This window comes from Nicotiana tabacum, chromosome 2 (genome assembly GCF_000715075.1).
Source record: "Nicotiana tabacum cultivar K326 chromosome 2, ASM71507v2, whole genome shotgun sequence".
Lineage (NCBI taxonomy): Eukaryota > Viridiplantae > Streptophyta > Magnoliopsida > Solanales > Solanaceae > Nicotiana > Nicotiana tabacum.
In genome coordinates, this window is record NC_134081.1 from 60,574,215 (window position 1) to 60,593,377 (window position 19,163).

The 19,163-nt window shown below is 42.2% G+C and overlaps 2 protein-coding genes across 2 annotated transcripts; both read left to right on the forward strand.

Moving 5' to 3' along the window:
- Positions 1-1,539: 1,539 nt before the first annotated feature.
- LOC107815699 (MLO-like protein 1) lies at positions 1,540-7,635 on the forward strand. The gene is made up of 14 exons (XM_016641320.2): positions 1,540-1,896; positions 2,038-2,095; positions 2,305-2,528; positions 3,228-3,344; positions 3,449-3,509; positions 3,880-3,974; positions 4,550-4,624; positions 4,729-4,817; positions 5,014-5,063; positions 5,768-5,808; positions 6,458-6,667; positions 6,756-6,823; positions 7,030-7,090; positions 7,192-7,635. Exons 1-14 carry the CDS (start codon positions 1,774-1,776, stop codon positions 7,390-7,392), a joined length of 1,473 nt encoding a protein of 490 aa, XP_016496806.1. The 5' UTR covers positions 1,540-1,773; the 3' UTR covers positions 7,393-7,635.
- A 1,781-nt stretch (positions 7,636-9,416) lies between these two features.
- LOC142168382 (uncharacterized) lies at positions 9,417-11,875 on the forward strand. The gene is made up of 3 exons (XM_075229067.1): positions 9,417-10,863; positions 10,942-11,133; positions 11,200-11,875. Exons 1-3 carry the CDS (start codon positions 10,585-10,587, stop codon positions 11,500-11,502), a joined length of 774 nt encoding a protein of 257 aa, XP_075085168.1. The 5' UTR covers positions 9,417-10,584; the 3' UTR covers positions 11,503-11,875.
- Positions 11,876-19,163: the final 7,288 nt, after the last annotated feature.

A 19,163-nucleotide genomic window follows, 5' to 3' on the forward strand; every position in this document is an offset into this window, starting at 1 on the left:
ATACCAGATATAGAAAATCTTCTACCGGTGGTAATATTTATCCATAACGGAGTACCGAAAGGATAAGCTCATTATACCATATATAGATAATCTTTTATCGGGGTAATGTTTATCTATAACAGAGTACTAAATGAACATCCATAATATGATATATTTATAACAGTTGCTGGTTTTTAGTTTTTTAACATAACACTTGATATATGAGTCACCCTTAGTTTTTAACTTTATTCTATTTAGTTAGATCAAAAGTTCTTTGCCTTTTACCTAAAACTAGAACATGGTCCGTTTACATGATTTGTTGTGCCGGTATTATGAAGACAAGTGTTCCCACATTGAGGGCCCACCAGTTGTGCGTTATGATTAGGGGTGTTTATAAAAATCCGAAAAATATAACCAAACCAAAAATCGAATCAAATCGATCAAAAAAATCAATACTTTTTAGGTTTGGTTTGGTTTTGATTTTGAATTTTAAAAACTGATCAAATTTGGTTTGATTTTGGTTTTAATAAAAAAAAAACTAAAAATCCCGAACCAAACCGACTATAGAAGTAACTATTTAAATTTATTATTACACACACACACACACACACACATATATATATATATATATAAAGTTTTTGAAATTTTAGGGTACATATTAGTCGTTTGTATTTTTACACTAGTTCTTTGCTATTATAATAATCTAATTCTTTGCTTTTACATTCTAGTTTGATTGGTATTTTTCTTTTGCTAAGTATAAGAATTTATCTCATGTTAAGAATAATCGATTTTTAATTGAGTATTAAATTATTCATCACTATTTGATTCAATTATCATCAATTATCTTGGTAAATGATAGATTTCTCCAAGAGCAATTGGTTTGATAGTGTTAAGTCGAAAATTTGGTAGTGTATGTCTCATATTTAAGAAACAAAAACGATAAATAACCGATAAAACCGAAAAATCGACAAAAATCGAATCGATAAAAAATTTACTTAATTTGTTTAGTTTTGTTCAAATATTTGAAGAACCGACTTACTTAATTTTGATTTTTTTGTAGAAAAAAATCGATCCAAACCGAATCATGAACCCCGTTATGATCCCATTAATTAATGAAAAGGTGATTGGAGAGGCGCTCATCTTCCTCTACAGACAGCGGCGTATATTCATTGCTACAGCGCTAAGACCATTAAATTATGGTTCAATAATTTTCACACGCTAAACGCAAACAAACAAAACAACAGAAGACAGATCATCAACCGCTTGTCATGCCGTGACTATCGTTGTCCGACATCGATAGCCCGCAGGCCAAAACTCACATGCAAAAATATTTACTATTATTTCACTGCCTAATATTTATGGTGCTATTTGAGAGAAAAAAACTCAAATCATAAAGGAAAACCACAAATTTTATGAGCCCATAACATTTGTACGATAATAAAAAAAATTTAAAAATTTTAAATATAAAAATATAGAATGAACTAATACAAAAAATATGTGATATAAATTGAAACAAATCGAGTAGTATAAAATCACTAACTCTAACTTGTCGTAAGTTTTAAATTTGAATTATTAAATTTGATGGTGCAAATAAGTTTTTCCTATATGCTGTAGTAATAATTAAAGATGGTAACCTAACATGCCAAGTACTAATCCTCTTCCTTGAAGAAAAACTCCTCTAGTCACAGTCGAGTAGTCCCCACACTAGTTGTTGTGGCTTCCATTTTTGCCATCGGCGATTCATCTTTGTGAACCCGTGAGAGGACAGTTTTGATTAGATAGAAGTAAAGAGAAATGAGTGGTGGTGGAGAAGGGTCTACATTGGAATTCACACCTACTTGGGTGGTGGCCGCCGTCTGCACCGTCATCGTTGCCATCTCTCTTGCCGCTGAACGCTTCCTCCATTTCCTTGGAAAGGTCTGTCTTTACTAGTTTTTTTCTTTTCTTTTTGTGCTGTTACATCTGAATGTGGATTTTACACTTCCTTTGCTCTATTTTGAACAACACTTAAGTCATCCTGGGACTGAATTTCCTTTCTTTTGCTAAAAATGTATGCAGTATCTGAAGAAGAAGAATCAGAAGCCTTTATATGAAGCCCTACAGAAAGTTAAAGAAGGTTCCAAGATCTGCCTAACTGTTATTTAGCACTCTTTAACTAGGGGCTTGGAAATATTACACGCCATTCTTCCAATTCCTGAAGTAGCTTTTTATCTCTTTAGATTTGTACTAATCAATTAATGTTACTGTTTTAAGCGTTTTCTGTGGTTGTATAACTTTGATCAAATTGCATTTTTCGAATTGATTGATGAATGTGTGTGTGTGCAGAGTTGATGCTTTTGGGTTTTATATCCCTGTTATTAACGGTGCTTCAAGGTAGCATAGTCAAGATTTGTGTTCCTGAAGATGTTGTCATGCACTTACTTCCATGTTCATTATCGGAGGCTCCTTCGTCTTCTGCGAATGAAACTGCTCATGCTAGTCCTGGATCAGAACATCATCGCCGTTTGTTAGCTGAAGAAGCAGCTGCTGCTGGCTATTGCAGTGCAAAAGTAATCAGTTCCCTTTTTTAAAATCACTTTTCCTGGCCTATTTGCGTTTACTTTTGGAGATCTTCCTTCTTAGGTCCATATTCCACAAATATATTCTAATAAAAGAACTCATCTTTTGCACCATTTTTTTTTTTTTTGTGAAAGGCTTCCGTCTATGAGCCTAAGAAAAAGGCTTCTTTTGCGGCAACTAGACATGAGGTTGTGATCGCGCATTGAATGGTCCTATTAACTTAAATTGGCAATATAAAATATATACAAATATAGACAGAAGTTCTTCATGCTGAGGAGCTCGGTAGTTCTAGTTTCATCCATATGATGTGTGCCTTCATAAAAGGAAGGTTGGGTGGTGCTTGTATTTGGAAAAAGTAAAAGATGACGAATATTGCATTTTTGTTTTATGGTTTTGAAATTTATTATCTTTGCTACAATGACCCATTGTTTTAGTTCTTTTTATTTACATACAAAGAAAAAGGGAAAAGCCAAAATTTAGGGATTACTTGTCCTTGATCTTTAGTAAGCGGCAATGTGAAAAATATTGTGCAGACATACATTTACTTGAATTATTTTCTTAAATATCCTGACACTAAAGTTGAATCCCAGTTCTAATATCTGATTCTGGAGTATATATAATGATCTGTTTCTGTTAGAGTACAGCTCGATTACTCCATTAAAGTACATAATTCTTGTTTTTTCTTTCAGCACAAGGTCCCACTACTCTCTCTTGAAGCGTTGCATCACCTTCACATTTTTATCTTTGTCCTTGCGATTGTTCATGTGACTTTCTCTCTTCTGACAGTTGTATTTGGAGGAGCAAAGGTCTGTACTAAAAGCTTCTGTATCATTTACTTGTTGCTGGTCTCTCTTTCAACTTTGTTTGTTGTTGGAGTTGAATGTTTGTAATTTGTCAAATGATGTTGTAGATACGTCAGTGGAAGCACTGGGAGGACAGCATTGCAAAAGATAATTATGAGACTGGACGTGGTATGGATAATCACCTGTGAAGTCTTTCGTCCAGCTGTTTGGTGCATATAGTAAAAAATCCTCATTGGTTTCCTTTATGTGAATTTAATTCAATACTAGAATAATCTGGAGTTGATTGCACTGTTTTAAATGATGATAAGAAAAGAAGAAAGAAAGTAATTGAACGATCAGAAAAGCTCACGCAGTCCCTGTAGCTAATTTTGCTATGTACTTCTGTTTACTTTCTGAACCAAGACTTTATGTGACGACTGTTGACATATTGCAAGCCATGAAAGGAAAGATAACTAAAATACAGAGTTACTCCTCTAATGCATCATATCCAGATCAAGTTGATATTCAAATTAAACCAATTTGATGCGTTCTTTTGCAGTTCTAAAACCACCGGTCACACATGTCCATCAACACGATTTCATCAAGGACCGATTTGTTGGTATGGGCAAACGTTCAGCTATTTCTGGTTGGTTGGTAAGAATTTTTCTTCCTCACTAAGCAGTTATTCTTGCCCTATCACATGTTTCTCCTTTATATAGCAAATCTTACCTTGGCAACAGCTCTTCAAACATCTTTATGCAAAGAAAAAAGAAATAATATTAAATTTAAGCTATTGAAGATGGGGAAGGTGCATATGCTCTCAAAAGACAAATGAATATGTGATGACCACCTTTTATCTTTCTTTTTCTTATCGAGTGCTGGATCATGCCTCCAATAAGTCAGATATTATATCTTGATTAGCTAAGATATGGGTTCGTTTGTTCAGGGTGCTGAAAGATTTTGTATAATAAGCAAGTTTTATGTTGTGTGTTGTTAGGGCCCTGTTACCTGAGAATTCTTAATAAGCAAGTGGTGGTTCTTAGATAAGCTGAGCACTTGAAATATTTTCAAAACCACGCTGGATAATCATCAGCTTAATTTATTAGAAAAAATAAAGGTGAAGAAATAGGGAAATCTGTAATAGAGCCTTACCACTTGGTTGCCAGGTGTCTTTTGCTTTTGACGTAAGCATCTAATACTTTTGTTTGCTTTTTGATGAAAACTTGCAGCACTCTTTCTTTAAGCAATTTTATGGTTCTGTCAGCAAGTCGGATTATGCTGCCCTGCGTTTGGGGTTCATTATGGTAACGTCATTGTATTCCTAATATGATATAATCATTTGGTGTTTTGCCTTCTTTTTGGTGCTTAAGCAGCCCGTATAATAGTGAATCTCGCTTCTCTTTGGCAGACACACTGCAAGCAAAATAAAAAATTTAATTTTCACAAGTACATGATTCGGGCTCTGGAAGACGATTTTAAGACTGTCGTCGGCATCAGGCAAGTGATACTACGGAGATTTAGGATGAATAAATCTGTTTTCTTCTTGTAATTGGGTTGAATGGAAGTAAATCTTGTCGTTCGGTTTGTTTTGTTATTTAGTGGAAGCTTTCCTTCCTGCCCTTGCAGCACCCCACTGGCAAGAATTTACGGATGTTCTTTCTCACTTGTTACAATTTTCCTGTATTTGTTGCAGTTGGTATCTCTGGGTATTTGTTGTCATCTTCTTGTTGCTGAATGTTAATGGTATGCCAACTCAAACTTGGAGTAGACATTTTTACCTTGCAGCTGCTTTGCTTTAAAATGTCATATGACATTTTCACACTTCGAGTTATAAAGCCCATACTGGTTACGTAGCTGGTGTTTTATTATGCTTATTATGATTATGTAAGATGTTGGAGTATCCGAGCATTTGTTACCATGTATTACTGGGCACTCCTACCCGACGATAAGCCAAAATGCTCGCAGTTTACTTCCTCCTTGAGGATGAGAAAATTGTGAATCTATCTTTGCCTTGTCAAAAAAGAGAAAAAGAAATTATGAATATTGTTGCCTTGTACCTTATGAACATGACCTTTTGCTAGTTTTCTCTGAGGCAAATGTTAATGGATTTATCTATGTTTCCATTCAGTTTGTACATGTACAGTTATAATTTGATAACATTTCATTATGCTTCCGCGACTTTTAATGAAATTAAAGCATCGTGTTAAAATTTTATTTGGTTTCATTTTACTTTTTGTAGTTTCCTTTTTTTGTATAACGTTTGCAGTTTTCAGCATTCTTGAGATTATTCATTCAAAGATATTGCATTTAAAATAGAACGTGTTGCTTGAATAACTTCCGTTTTGGCTTTAAGATGGTTTTACAAGTTCTTTTTTCATGTTTCATTCTGGTCATTTGGTTGTTGTTTAGATCTGAAAGCTGATAAATTCATTTTATATGTTCTCCAGGTTGGCACACGTATTTCTGGATTGCGTTCGTTCCTTTTATTGTGAGTTGCCCTATCATGTTCTTTTTTTGTGGTTTCAAATGCTTGCCTGTAGCTAGCTTGAATTTAATTTATTAGAAAGCCATTCATATAAAGCAGTTACTACTTTGAGCATAACTGCTATCATTTGGTGTTTACTGAAACTACCTTATGGATATAGTAATTTCATATATCAAGCCATGTTTTTTCTCCTCCACTTTAAAACTGAACAGACTAATTTAATATATCAGCAAAAAATTAATGCCTGCGAATATCTGGCAGTCAGATTGACGTGCTGAATTTTATGGGTCCACGTCCATCTTCAAAGTAACATCTTTTGCTACAAAAAGCATATTTTTCCAAGAAGATTAGATGTGCTATGGGGCATCTTTTTCTACGTTCTTATAGCAGCGAAAGGGGAAAGCTCTTTGATAAAATTATATCTGAAAGCATGATCTTGTGCTAGCTGCATCAAGCCTTCTAAGGAGTTATGATGAATGTTAAACATGGATGTTTTCTTCTCATGCATTCAATTACTTATCTTTATGATTTTTTTCCTGTTATTAGCTTTGAGTATTATATAATGTTCTCAATTTTTTCAACACCAAGCTCCTTTTAGCAACAACCTGACTTGATTTCTTCTGTCACTTAATTTCAATTTTGGGTTTATCAGCTTCTGCTTGCTGTTGGCACGAAGTTGGAGCATGTAATTATACAGTTAGCTCACGAGGTAGCAGAGAAGCATGTTGCCATAGAAGGTGAATTGGTGGTAACACCTTCTGATGAACACTTCTGGTTCAACCGCCCTCAAATTGTCCTCTTCTTGATACACTTTATCCTCTTCCAAAATGCTTTCGAGATAGCATTCTTTTTCTGGATATTGGTAAGGTATAGTTTGTTATACCATGGTTGCACTTCGCTTAGTTCTCTATTTCTAATTTTAGTTTTTTTTTTCCCTTGTCGCTTTATAGGTGCAATATGGCTTTGATTCCTGCATAATGGGACAAGTTGGTTTCATTGTTCCTCGGCTTGTTATAGGGTAAAGTTCACTGCCCACTTCTGTATTAGCTCTATGCCTTTACCCTTTCTCCTCTGTTTCGGCAAGTGGAAAATATAGCAAATGTATATGCATTGCCTTAGTTGCACCGGAAAATGATAAGCTCTTTTGAATAGCATCTTTACTTTTACTATCTTATTTTGCTTTCATCGCGGCTTTTATATCTATGATTTCATTGTTTTTTCCAGGGTAATCATTCAGGTATTATGCAGCTATAGCACGTTGCCTCTTTACGCTCTTGTTACACAGGTTAGTTTTAAACAAGGTTCCTGAAATAGCTTGGTTTGGAGTCTTGATATCAAAGAAACTTAAAAGTTCAATCTATTTGTTTTTGGCATATTGAACTACAGATGGGTACCCATTTCAAGAAATCAATATTTGATGAGCATATTCAAGTTGGTCTTATTGGCTGGGCAGAGAAAGTGAAGAGGAAAAAGGGATTGAAGGCGGCTACGGAGAGCTCCAATCAAGGAAGTTCAACTGAGGGTTCTACTGTAGGATTACAGATGTCAGGAATCGGGCGAAAGGAACCACCAGCTAATGGAGCTTAAGCTAATATATTGGATCCTTATGATTCCAGATATGCACATTAGGAACTGAATCCTGCAACCTTTGCCTGTAGGTGAATTTTGCATTTTGGTAGTAATGTTGCCTCGGATCACATTGTTGTTTATAGGGGATTGTGATTCGATATCCAAGCTGAAAGTTAAAACTTCTAAGGTTCATCATATGTATTAAAATACTGCTTGATTAAGAAAAGAAAGAGAATTAAAATGTTGCTACTCCTGTATCAATTCGTTCTACTGGAGTTTGAATCTGCTCAGAAAGAGAGATGATTTCACTCATAACCTTATTTTTACATGCTTCAAAATTATATCAATTACAATTCACAACTTAAGTGCTAGTAATGTCACCCTATAATTGGCGTCAAAAGAAGAGCTCAACCAATTCAATTGATTAGGTATGTAACAAGTATGGAATAAAAAAATGTATTGGTAGTTGATTGACCTTACTCTTTCCATATATATAAGAATCCAAGTAGGATTGAAGGGAAATGAATGTGGCAAGAGCCTTCAATTACGGGACTCCCGAATTACTATAGCTCATTTTCGTATTAGTTCGACGAGTCGGGCGCTGTTTAAAATTAATCAACCTCAATAAAGTCAAAATTTTGCCTAAGTACTCAATCCAGTTTTGATTATTATCAGTTATCATATCCTCCTTCCCTGTTTCGCAATTCTTACCACATCCTCCTCTTTTCGTACTCTTCAGATTCACTTCCTTTTTTTAACTGATAGAATATTTTCCTCACATACTTAATAGGAAGTATTAACGAATTTTTAATTGGATCAATAATATCATTGCAATTCAAATTTGTAATATTATCATTTGAGTCGCGACCTCTTAGATGCATTAAATTTGACTATCACACATTGCTTGTATATATGGGGATATCGCTAGATCTTTATATATCATAAGAGTTTGAGGTACTCGACGACACGAAATGAATTTAGCAAGGTAAAACTCTTTTATGTATGAGCTACGCGTTGTAGCGGAGAAATGAGGACAGGGTCCGAATACTTTGGGCCTAGTTACAGAGTTTTAGATTGCATTTTTCTGTTGAGTCCTTAGAGTTAAGAGTCTTTTAAATATTTCCCCAAGTTGTTGTCGCACTCTGATGACGATAGGTGTCATGGTCTTAGCATTTTGTTAACGTTAAAATAGTACAGTGGTGTTTGATTATTATTGGTCTGGTGCAATGTTAGAGCTGGTAGGACACTGGTATAATTATTCCATTGGAGTCGGTGTAAATCCATCTTTTTGCCAATGAAAATCTAATTTTCCTTTTTGTCAATTTTTTTATCTCTTTAATTCTTTCGTTCTTGGTAGCTTGTTATGCTATATTTGGTATCCAGAGTCAGGATTTCTTTGAAAATGGTGGATAAAGATAGGGTACCCGACGATCGTTGGAATTTCTTTGAAAAAAGTTGAGAGGAAAACAATTGTCGCCTGGATGTGTGGTTGAGCCATATTGAGTCAGGAAAAAGATTGGAGTCTACTACTTCCAGTAAATCAGTGGTGGCTCTAGCTATTGGCGGAGAATCTTCAGAAAGCAACTCTGTCTTTAGTAACGTCGATGTTTTCTCAAGGAGGTAGGAGCATGTCCTTAAATGCACCTCCTTTTAATCTAACAAGCACTGCACTTTCAGTCCCAGGACTCAATTTTTAACATCACAACAAGCCCACATTTCTCTTTCAAACACAGTTACAACCACCCATTTTCCTTCAACACAATTGTCTCTGTCTAATCCGATGTTACCGATTAGTCTGACAACCTCGTACCCAGGTAAACTTTGTTACCTCTCACGGACCTTTTATACTTATCACGCCATTATGAGCAACTCATTTTCACAACCCAATGTTCACATCAATTTTCACAATCCAACAATCAACCTATATCTAAACAAACTCCCTCACCCTATTAAATATGAACAACTCTTTTGGGGGTTCAAATGTTAAGTTAGCCTTTCCAGAGTTTGATTGTAACATCCCTCGTGGTTTGGATTAAGCGTTGTGAAATATTTTTTGAGTTATACCAAGTTTTATTATATGAAAAATGAGTTATGTTGTTGTTCATATTAAAGAAAAAATGAATACTTGATTCGATGTATGCATAATGGATCATGAAGGGGTCATTTCTTGGAGGAATTTCTATCTTATTGTGCGCCGAAGGTATGGTAACATCAGGCCGATGGATATAGTCGTTGAGTTTAACCAACTTTAACAGTGGGCAGATGTGGATAGTTACTTTAATAAGTTTGAAGAGTTAAGTTTCTACTTATTAGTAGTTAACCCTTCACTCAATAGAGCCTATTTTGTTTACTGCTTTGTGGGAGGTTTGAAAGTTGATTTGCAGTGGATGGTGATTGGTGAAAGCTTCTAACCCTTAAAAAATGATGGATGCGGTTGATGTAGCCAAACTTCATGAAAAAACCTTGCAGCCATTTATAAGAACCTCCAGCCAGTCAGAAATTCCACTAGAGTGCCTAGAATTACCTTTCCACCAAGCCCAAAAGCACATGTGGTCCAAAATACCAAAACACTTCCACCTATTGCCACCGGTAGCAATTTGAAACTGGCCAAAAACAAACCCCTACCATGGAAACACTAAGGGAAATTAGTTTGCTACAATTGTCATGAAATATATTTCTCTGGTCATAAATGTAAACCCAAAACCCTTAACACTTTGGAAGGGAATGAAAGGGAAACTATTGTTGAATAGTAGAAGGTTCAAGAACTAAACAAGACCAAGAGGGACTGGAAAATGACGTTATGGGAATCGATGTAGGTGTGGGTAAAGATGCGGTTTTGAGGCCCTCATCCGTCGAAGAAGAGGCGCCTCTTCGGCCTCGAATCCAAAGCCGGTGAAGGATAATAAGAGAAAAAGGGCCTCCGCCTCCGAAGATCCAAAACCGAAGACGAGGATGGCTCGTAAGCCAAGGAAGAATACCATTCCTTTGACCGTAGAATCAGTTCTGCGTCCAAGGGATGAAGATGAAGAAGAAGAAAACGACGGGTCCGTGCTGGTGGCCCGAATAAAGAAAACCATCGATGCCCCAAAGGCAGCTGAATCGATGGTGATTTATAAAGATCCGCCTCAGACCGAGGAGATATCGGAGGAAGGTTCGGGCAGAGTCCCCACATCATTAGAGATCGAGGATGCTTCCCACTGAAGTCAACAAATGGTGGGTATATCGGAAGGGGCCGGTCCTGAAGCTCTCCGAACTGAGGAGAACGCCCCAAGCGAGCCACTTGGGGCAATAATAATCGGAGACTCGCCCACTCTCCCTTCCTTTTCCGAAGAGGCAATTCGGGAAACCCAAGCTTTGGGGGCTCTCGAAATGAGCCGGTCTCATGAAGGGGAGGACCCCTTCTGTGATTTGTTTACTGGGGTCGAGGATGCTGCTGGCCCTAGTGATGTGTCAGGCCTTTTTTGTGAAGTGCAGCAAGCTCTGAATTGGGTAAGTATTAACTCTCTTCGTTGATATTACTTTTATGTTTGCTATTCCTTTCTAACTTCTTTTCTTCTTTCTTCGCAGGCCGTGACGGTTAATCGAGAAGTATGTTCTCGGTCTCGAGCTGAGCTGCATCGGTTCGAGGCCGACCTCCAATGGGTTACGGAGGAGATGAACGCCCTCAGACTCCTTTCTGGGCAAAGAGAAGAAGAAATCAAAGGCCTTCGAGCTGAGTTGGCCAAGGCTCATCAAGACCAGACCGACCTGACCGAGCAGGTAATGATAATATTAAGAACTCATGGGCTTAATTCAGGATTGGAGGCTAATATTTCGATCTCACAGCTGCAGCAGAAACTCGAGACGATCGAGCAGCTTCATGAGGAAGTTGATATAATAAGGGCGGAGACCATGGGATGGAAAGATGGCATGGACCATCTTGCTGCAGAAAAGGAGATTGTTCGGGCCCAATTGTCATCGACTACAAGCCAACTTCAAGGTATGAAGGAGAAGAGTTCGGTTCAAGCGAGAAGAATAGAGGAACTCGAGGCTCGGTTGGCCTCCGAACTTACCAAGGCCAAATCTGATGCCAAAAAAGCAAAGTTATATGCGGATGCATTAGTGGCCGTCTATCGGGGTAGATGCTAAAGCTGCACAGGTACAAGCAAGAGAGGCAGCCGAGACCGCCAACACTCGGGCACATTGGGTTGATGAACTTGCTAAATACCGATCTCGGAGGGAGACCCTCGAAGAGATCCATGCTCGAGGTTTCGATCTCACCAAAGAGATAAAAAGAGCTTAAGATCAAGCCGATATTGAAGCCTTGGCTTCCGATGATGATGATGATGATGGAAATGGTGGGAGCAAGAGTGGGTCCGAGAGTGGGGAGGAGCCCGATGGAGAAGAGACTTCCCCCGTAGATAACCAAGAAATTTAGCCCTTAGTTTTCATTTTGGTTTTTTGTGCAGCGTCCTGTTCGGACATTGTAAATATTCTTGTATATTTAAAGATCATTTCTTTTCCTGACTCGCCTCCATTTTATTCTCTGCCTTGAGAAAATTTTGTTTCATTCGTACCTTATGAAGGTTTTCATAAGGCTTTAGGCAATTTGATCGAATTTGTAGCCTTTATAACCGAGTGAGTGCTTGCTTCAAACTCGAAATAAGGTAGCCCATAAGCTTAGTAATCGAGTTGAGTGATTGTTTGAACCTGAAGTAATATAGCCCGTAGACTTAATGGTCGAGTGAGTATTTGCTCGAACTCAAAATAAGAGTAGCCCGTAGGCTTAGTAGTCGAGTGAGTGATTCGAACTCGAGGTAATGTAGCCCGTAGAGTTAATGGTCGAGTGAGTATTTGCTCGAACTCGAAATAATAGTAGCCCGTAGGCTTAGTAGTCGAGTGAGTGATTTGAACTCAAAGTAATGTAGTATGTAGGCTTAATGATCGAGTGAGTGATTGCTCAAACTCGAGATGATGTAGCCCGTAGGCTTATTAGTCGAGTGAGTAATCCGAACTCGAAGTAATGTAGCCTGTAGGCTTAATGGTCGAGTGAGTATTTGCTCGAACTCGAAATAAGAGTAGCCCGTAGGCTTAGTAGTCGAGTGAGTGATTCGAACTCGAGGTAATGTAGCCCTTAGGCTTAATGGTCGACTGAGTGATTGCTCAAACTCGAGATGATGTAGCCCGTATGTCACAACTCGCATTTTGGAGTTGTGATTTCGACTAAGAACTGGTGAGAAAAGGTCCTTATGATGGTCTGACGTAGAGCAGTCTACTCGGGCAACTTGGGCTTTTTAATTTTAAGCATATATAAGGGGGGTATAGGTGATGAAAGCTCCGACCTGCCTCCCCCATGCGTGCTGCCACCGAGCCGTATAGAACGAGCTACCTTGGGGGCAACCCCAAGGGCCTGCCTAGATATCTCAAAGGAGTGTTAAAGGCATCCACACAAGTTTGGGAACTCGTGTGGACGGCACAACGCCTTCGGGCCTGCGTTGGGCATCAAAGTGGTGCTGGAGGCTCGATGTGTGGAACGGCCAGCCCCGCGGGCTGCCGAATGTTGGAACGAGACCTCCGTGCCGATTGGATACTTGACGCACCTGTCATAGGGGCATCATGTGTCGACTTGTGAGCATGGCTTTGGTTCAACCATGCAAGCAAGGGTCCGTTGGCCTAAAGGTGCAGGTGTGGGCGACACTGCACTACTTCGGAATGGAAGCATACTGCAAGAGGGCTATGTATGGGCATGGCACGAAAGAGGCGCATGACAATGTCCAAGGGCTAAAGGTTGCCTTACTCGGGCGAGGCACGAGCTAGTCGCGGATGCACTAGACGAGTGTAAGCTTGAGGATTGGGCTGTGCACGCGGGAGCGATGCTCAGTCTTGGGCTAAGGACAAGACATGTCCTAAGCCAATCCCCCAGGGCTGGATTGTAATCCTAAGATGAAGCGCCACAACATGTCTAGGGCCAAGGGCCTAGGCATCTTACGGGCGGCACAAGTTAAGGCGAGCCTACGGGCGAGTCCCTCCGACAGGCACAGGATCGTGCTTGAGAAATCCTGGGACAGGGAGAAGGCTGGCCTGCAGCGAGGGGAACTGCAGGCGCCGCACGGGTGAGCAGGTGCCGTTACCCAACGTAAGGATTTGGGCCCGTGACACTTGGTATCAGAGCTGATTAAGGCCATACTATGCCATGGCACAATGTCAAGGCAAAGGGTGGATAAGGCGAGTGCATTTTAGATGTCAGTGCCGAGATCACGTCAAAGCAGAGATTGATGTTCATATGCCACCAAAGATCGAGAACCCGATACTGATGGTCGACAAAAGAAATGGGTGATTCCATTGTCTTTCGTGAGTCTAAGGTGCTACTGAATGAGGTGATATGCCGATGAGTCGGATGGCCAAGAGAAAGCCATGTTTGCCAGGTCGTGCAACCATATTGCGAAGAGTGGGAGCCATGGACTATAAACTTGGGCATGATCATAGCGGAGATCTTGCCAAGGATGCGTGCAATGCATCATGTTGAGTGTCTTTCCTTCGGGAGAAGACTTTGGGTTGCCTGAGGGCATTGACAAGGCGAGGAAACGGATTCGAGGGTATAGCGGAGCTTCGAAATGGGGCGAGTTTCCAAGTTAGAAGGTGTCATCATTCTGGAAAGGGGTATGTCGAATGATCGGGGACCAAGAGTGTCCAAGTGCGAGGCACACCGAACCGGGAAGCCGTGCTAGCAGGACCAAGAGAGTACCTCGCTATAGGGTGAGTATTGAAGTACTACCGGGAGCATTGGCTACTTGCTGAGGAAGTGACAACTGGAAAACAAAGAGCTTTGTTCCGAAATGCGGCGATGCTATGACTTTGGGAATGTAGTACTTACCAAAGGTCGTCCCAAGAGCTGGCCAAATGCCAAGTGGGACGACAGAGCTAAGATAAATCCTCCACATTGAGTGTGGGAGGATCCCGCCTATGCAAGAGGCATATGGGCAAAGTCGTGGGTCTGGAAGCGAACACATCTTCAAGGTAATGAGGGCAAAGAAAGCTACGGGAGCAGAATGCTACGTTAGCTATGCCAAGAGGGCGTCTTAATGCTACGGGAGCGAAAAGGCTACGGTAGCTATGCCAAAGAGAGCATCTTAAGGCTACGGGAGCGAAAGGCTACGGGAGCGACGTCAAATAGAGCACATTGATGTGCTAACCTGTAAAGGAAAGCTTTAGACGGACATGAAGGCCGTGAGGGTCATGGTGTGATTTGACTAGTGTGGGTCAATCACAAAGTTAGACACCAGAGGGTGCAAGTGCGGAGGCACTTTCCAAGTGAACACCGAATGGAGGTGAAGTGCAGAGGCACGCTTGGAAGATGCTTGGGGGAGAAGTGCATGGGGCACGACTCCTTTTGAGAAAGGACTTCGAGGAAGTCCAACCCACAGGACAAAGGGAGCTTGAATGGGCATACCTGAGGGGGCAGACTCCGCGATGTCTTAAGCCATGATTTGTCATCGGGGACGATGACATTATGAGTGTGGGAGGATGTCACAACTCGCATTTTGGAGTTGTGATTTCGACTAAGAACTGGTGAGAAAAGGTCCTTCTGATGGTCTGACGTAGAGCAGTCTACTCGGGCAACTTGGGCTTTTTAATTTTAAGCATATATAAGGGGATGAAAGCTCCGACCTGCCTCCCCCATGCGTGCTGCCACCGAGCCGTATAGAACGAGCTACCTTGGGGGCAACCCCAAGGGCCTGCCTAGATGTCTCAAAGGAGTGCCAAAGGCATCCACACGAGTTTGGGAACTCGTGTGGACGGAGCAACGCCTTCGGGCCTGCGTTGGGCATCAAAGTGGTGTTGGAGGCTCGATGTGTGGAACGGCCAGCCCCGCGGGCTGTCGAATGTTGGAACGAGACCTCCGTGCCGATTGGATACTTGACGCACCTGTCATAGGGGCATCATGTGTCGACTTGTGAGCATGGCTTTGGTTCAACCATGCAAGCAAGGGTCCGTTGGCCTAAAGGTGCAGGTGTGGGCGACACTGCACTACTTCGGAATGGAAGCGTGCTGCAAGAGGGCTATGTATGGGCATGGCATGAAAGAGGCGCATGACAATGTCCAAGGGCTAAAGGTTGCCTTACTCGGGCGAGGCACGAGCTAGTCGCGGATGCACTAGACGAGTGTAAGCTTGAGGATTGGGCTGTGCACGCGGGAGCGATGCTCAGTCTTGGGCTAAGGACAAGACATGTCCTAAGCCAATCCCCCAGGGCGTGCATGGATTGTGATCCTAAGATGAAGCGCCACAACATGTCTAGGGCCAAGGGCCTAGGCATCTTATGGGCGGCACAAGTTGGGGCGAGCCTACGGGCGAGTCCCTCTGACAGGCACAGGATCGTGCTTGAGAAATCCTGGGATAGGAAGAAGGCTGGCCTGCAGCGAGGGGAACTGCAGGCGCCGCACGGGCGAGCAGGTGCCGTTACCCAACGTAAGGATTTGGGCCCGTGACACTTGGTATCAGAGCTGATTAAGGCCATACTATGCCATGGCACAACGTCAAGGCAAAGGGTGGATAAGGCGAGTGCATTTTGGATGTCAGTGCCGAGATCACGTCAAAGAAGAGATTGATGTTCATATGCCACCAAAGATCGAGAACCAGATACTGATGGTCGATGAAAGAAATGGGTGATTCCATTGCCTTTCGTCAGTCTAAGGTGCTACTGAATGAGGTGATATGCCGATGAGTCGGATGGCCAAGAGAAAGCCATGTTTTCCAGGTCGTGCAACCATATTGCGAAGAGTGGGAGCCATGGACTATAAACTTGGGCATGATCATAGCGGAGATCTTGCCAAGGATGCGTGCAGCGCATCATGTTGAGTGTCTTTCCTTCGGGAGAAGACTTTGGGTTGCCTGAGGGCATTGACAAGGCGAGGAAACGGATTCGAGGGTATAGCGGAGCTTCGAAATGGGGCGAGTTTCCAAGTTAGAAGGTGTCATCATTCTGGAAAGGGGTATGTCGAATGATCGGGGACCAAGAGTGTCCAAGTGCGAGGCACACCGAACCGGGAAGCCGTGCTAGCAGGACCAAGAGAGTACCTCGCTATAGGGCGAGTATTGAAGTACTACCGGGAGTATTGGCTACTTGCTGAGGAAGTGACAATTGGAAAACAAAGAGCTTTGTTCGGAAATGCGGCGATGCTATGACTTTGGGAATGTAGTACTTACCAAAGGTCGTCCCAAGAGCTGGCCAAATGCCAAGTGGGACGACAGAGCTAAGATGAATCCTCCACATTGAGTGTGGGAGGATCCCGCCTATGCAAGAGGCATATGGGCGAAGTCGTGGGTCTGGAAGCGAACACATCTTCAAGGTAATGAGGGCAAAGAAAGCTACGGGAGCAGAATGCTACGTGAGCTATGCCAAGAGGGCGTCTTAATGCTACGGGAGCGAAAAGGCTATGGTAGCTATGCCAAAGAGGGCATCTTAAGGCTACGGGAGCGAAAGGCTACGGGAGCGACGTCAAATAGAGCACATTGATGTGCTAACCTATAAAGGAAAGCTTTAGACGGACATGAAGGCCATGAGGGTCATGGTGTGATTTGACTAGTGTGGGTCAATCACAAAGTTAGACACCAGAGGGTGCAAGTGACGCTTGGAAGATACTTGGGGGAGAAGTGCATGGGGCACGACTCCTTTTGAGAAAGGACTTCGAGGAAGTCCAACCCACAGGACAAAGGGAGCTTCAATGGGCATACCTGAGGGGGCAGACTCCGGGATGTCTTAAGCTATGATGTGTCATCGGGGACGATGACATTATGAGTGTGGGAGGATGTCACAACTCGCATTTTGGAGTTGTGATTTCGACTAAGAACTGGTGAGAAAAGGTCCTTCTGATGGTCTGACGTAGAGCAGTCTACTCGGGCAACTTGGGCTTTTTAATTTTAAGCATATATAAGGGGATGAAAGCTCCGACCTGCCTCCCCCATGCGTGCTGCCACCGAGCCGTATAGAATGAGCTACCTTGGGGGCAACTCCAAGGGCCTGCCTAGATGTCTCAAAGGAGTGCCAAAGGCATCCACACGAGTTTGGGAACTCGTGTGAACGGCGCAATGCCTTCGGGCCTGCGTTGGGCATCAAAGTGGTGCTTGAGGCTCGATGTGTGGAACGGCCAACCCCGCGGGCTGCCGAATATTGGAACGAGACCTCCGTGCCGATTGGATACTTGACGCACCTGTCATAGGGGCATCATGTGTTGACTTGTGAGCATGGCTTTGGTTCAACCATGCAAGCAAGGGTCCGTTGGCCTAAAGGTGCAGGTGTGGGCGACATTGCACTACTTCGGAATGGAAGCGTGCTACAAGAGGGCTATGTATGGGCATGGCATGAAAAGGGCGCATGACAATGGCCAAGGGCTAAAGGTTGCCTTACTCGGGCAAGGCACGAGCTAGTCGCGGATGCACTAGACGAGTGTAAGCTTGAGGATTGGGCTGTGCACGCGGGAGCGATGCTCAGTCTTGGGCTAAGGACAAGACATGTCCTAAGCCAATCCCCCAGGGCGCGCATGGATTGTGATCCTAAGATGAAACGCCACGACATGTCTAGGGCTAAGGGCCTAGGCATCTTATGGGCGGCACAAGTTGGGGCGAGCCTATGGGCGAGTCCCTCCGACAGGCACAGGATCGTGCTTGAGAAATCTTGGGACAGGAAGAAGGCTGGCCTGCAGCGAGGGGAACTGCAGGCGCCGCACAGGCGAGCAGGTGCTGCTACCCAACGTAAGGATTTGGGCCCATGACACCGTAGGCTTATTAGTCAAGTGAGTGATTCGAACTCGAAGTAATGTAGCCCGTAGACTTAATGGTCGAGTGAGTGTTTGCTCGAACTCGAAATAAGAGTAGCCCGTAGGCTTAGTAGTCTAGTGAGTGATTCGAACTCGAGGTAATGTAGCCCGTAGGCTTATTAGTCGAGTGAGTGATTTGAACTCGAAGTAATGTAGCCCGTAGGCTTAATGGTCGAGTGAGTGTTTGCTCAAACTCGAAATAAAAGTAGCTCGTAGGCTTAGTAGTCGAGTGAGTGATTCGAACTCGAGGTAATGTAGCCTGTAGGCTTAATGGTCGAGTGAGTGATTGCTCATACTTGAGATGATGTAGCCCGTAGGCTTATTAGTTGAGCGAGTGATTTGAACTCGAAGTAATGTAGCCCATAGGCTTAATGGTCGAGTGGCAGTCCCTGATTTGTGGGGTAATCATCGGCCCTTGAGCCTGTTTGCGTAATAGATCATGAAATAGAGGACGACACGAGATATGGGCAAAGAAGTTTCTTTTCATGTTGTTATACATGTGTTTATATTTTATACCAGGGATCGAGCAATCTACATGAGCATGGTTCATTTTGACCATTTGGCTCTTACAATTTTTCCTATTGGAACCCTGTTGTCATGAAGTAACTTTCTTGTATTGAACTTGATATATTTGAGGGTAATGCCCCACCAGTATTCGAGGTTGATTGTAAAGAGGCCTCGGATACTGTTAAATCGTTCTAAGTTAGCACGATCAATGGTTGCCTCATTAAAAACCTTACCGAAAAATCCATTTGGGATAAAATCGGTCTAAGAAAAAAAGAGTGCAACGCGTGCTTTCAGACCTAAGGCTTCGTGTAGAATGATCCATCCTTGTTCTTTGATTGAACTCCTGCAAGGGTTAGTTTCGAAATATAAATGAACATGGAAGGGTTGTACCTTAGTAGTAGTATCGTTTTAGGTGTGACACGTTCCAATTGCTTGGTAGTTGTTTGCCGTTTATAATACCGATTTTGTAGGATCCTTTACCGACATTT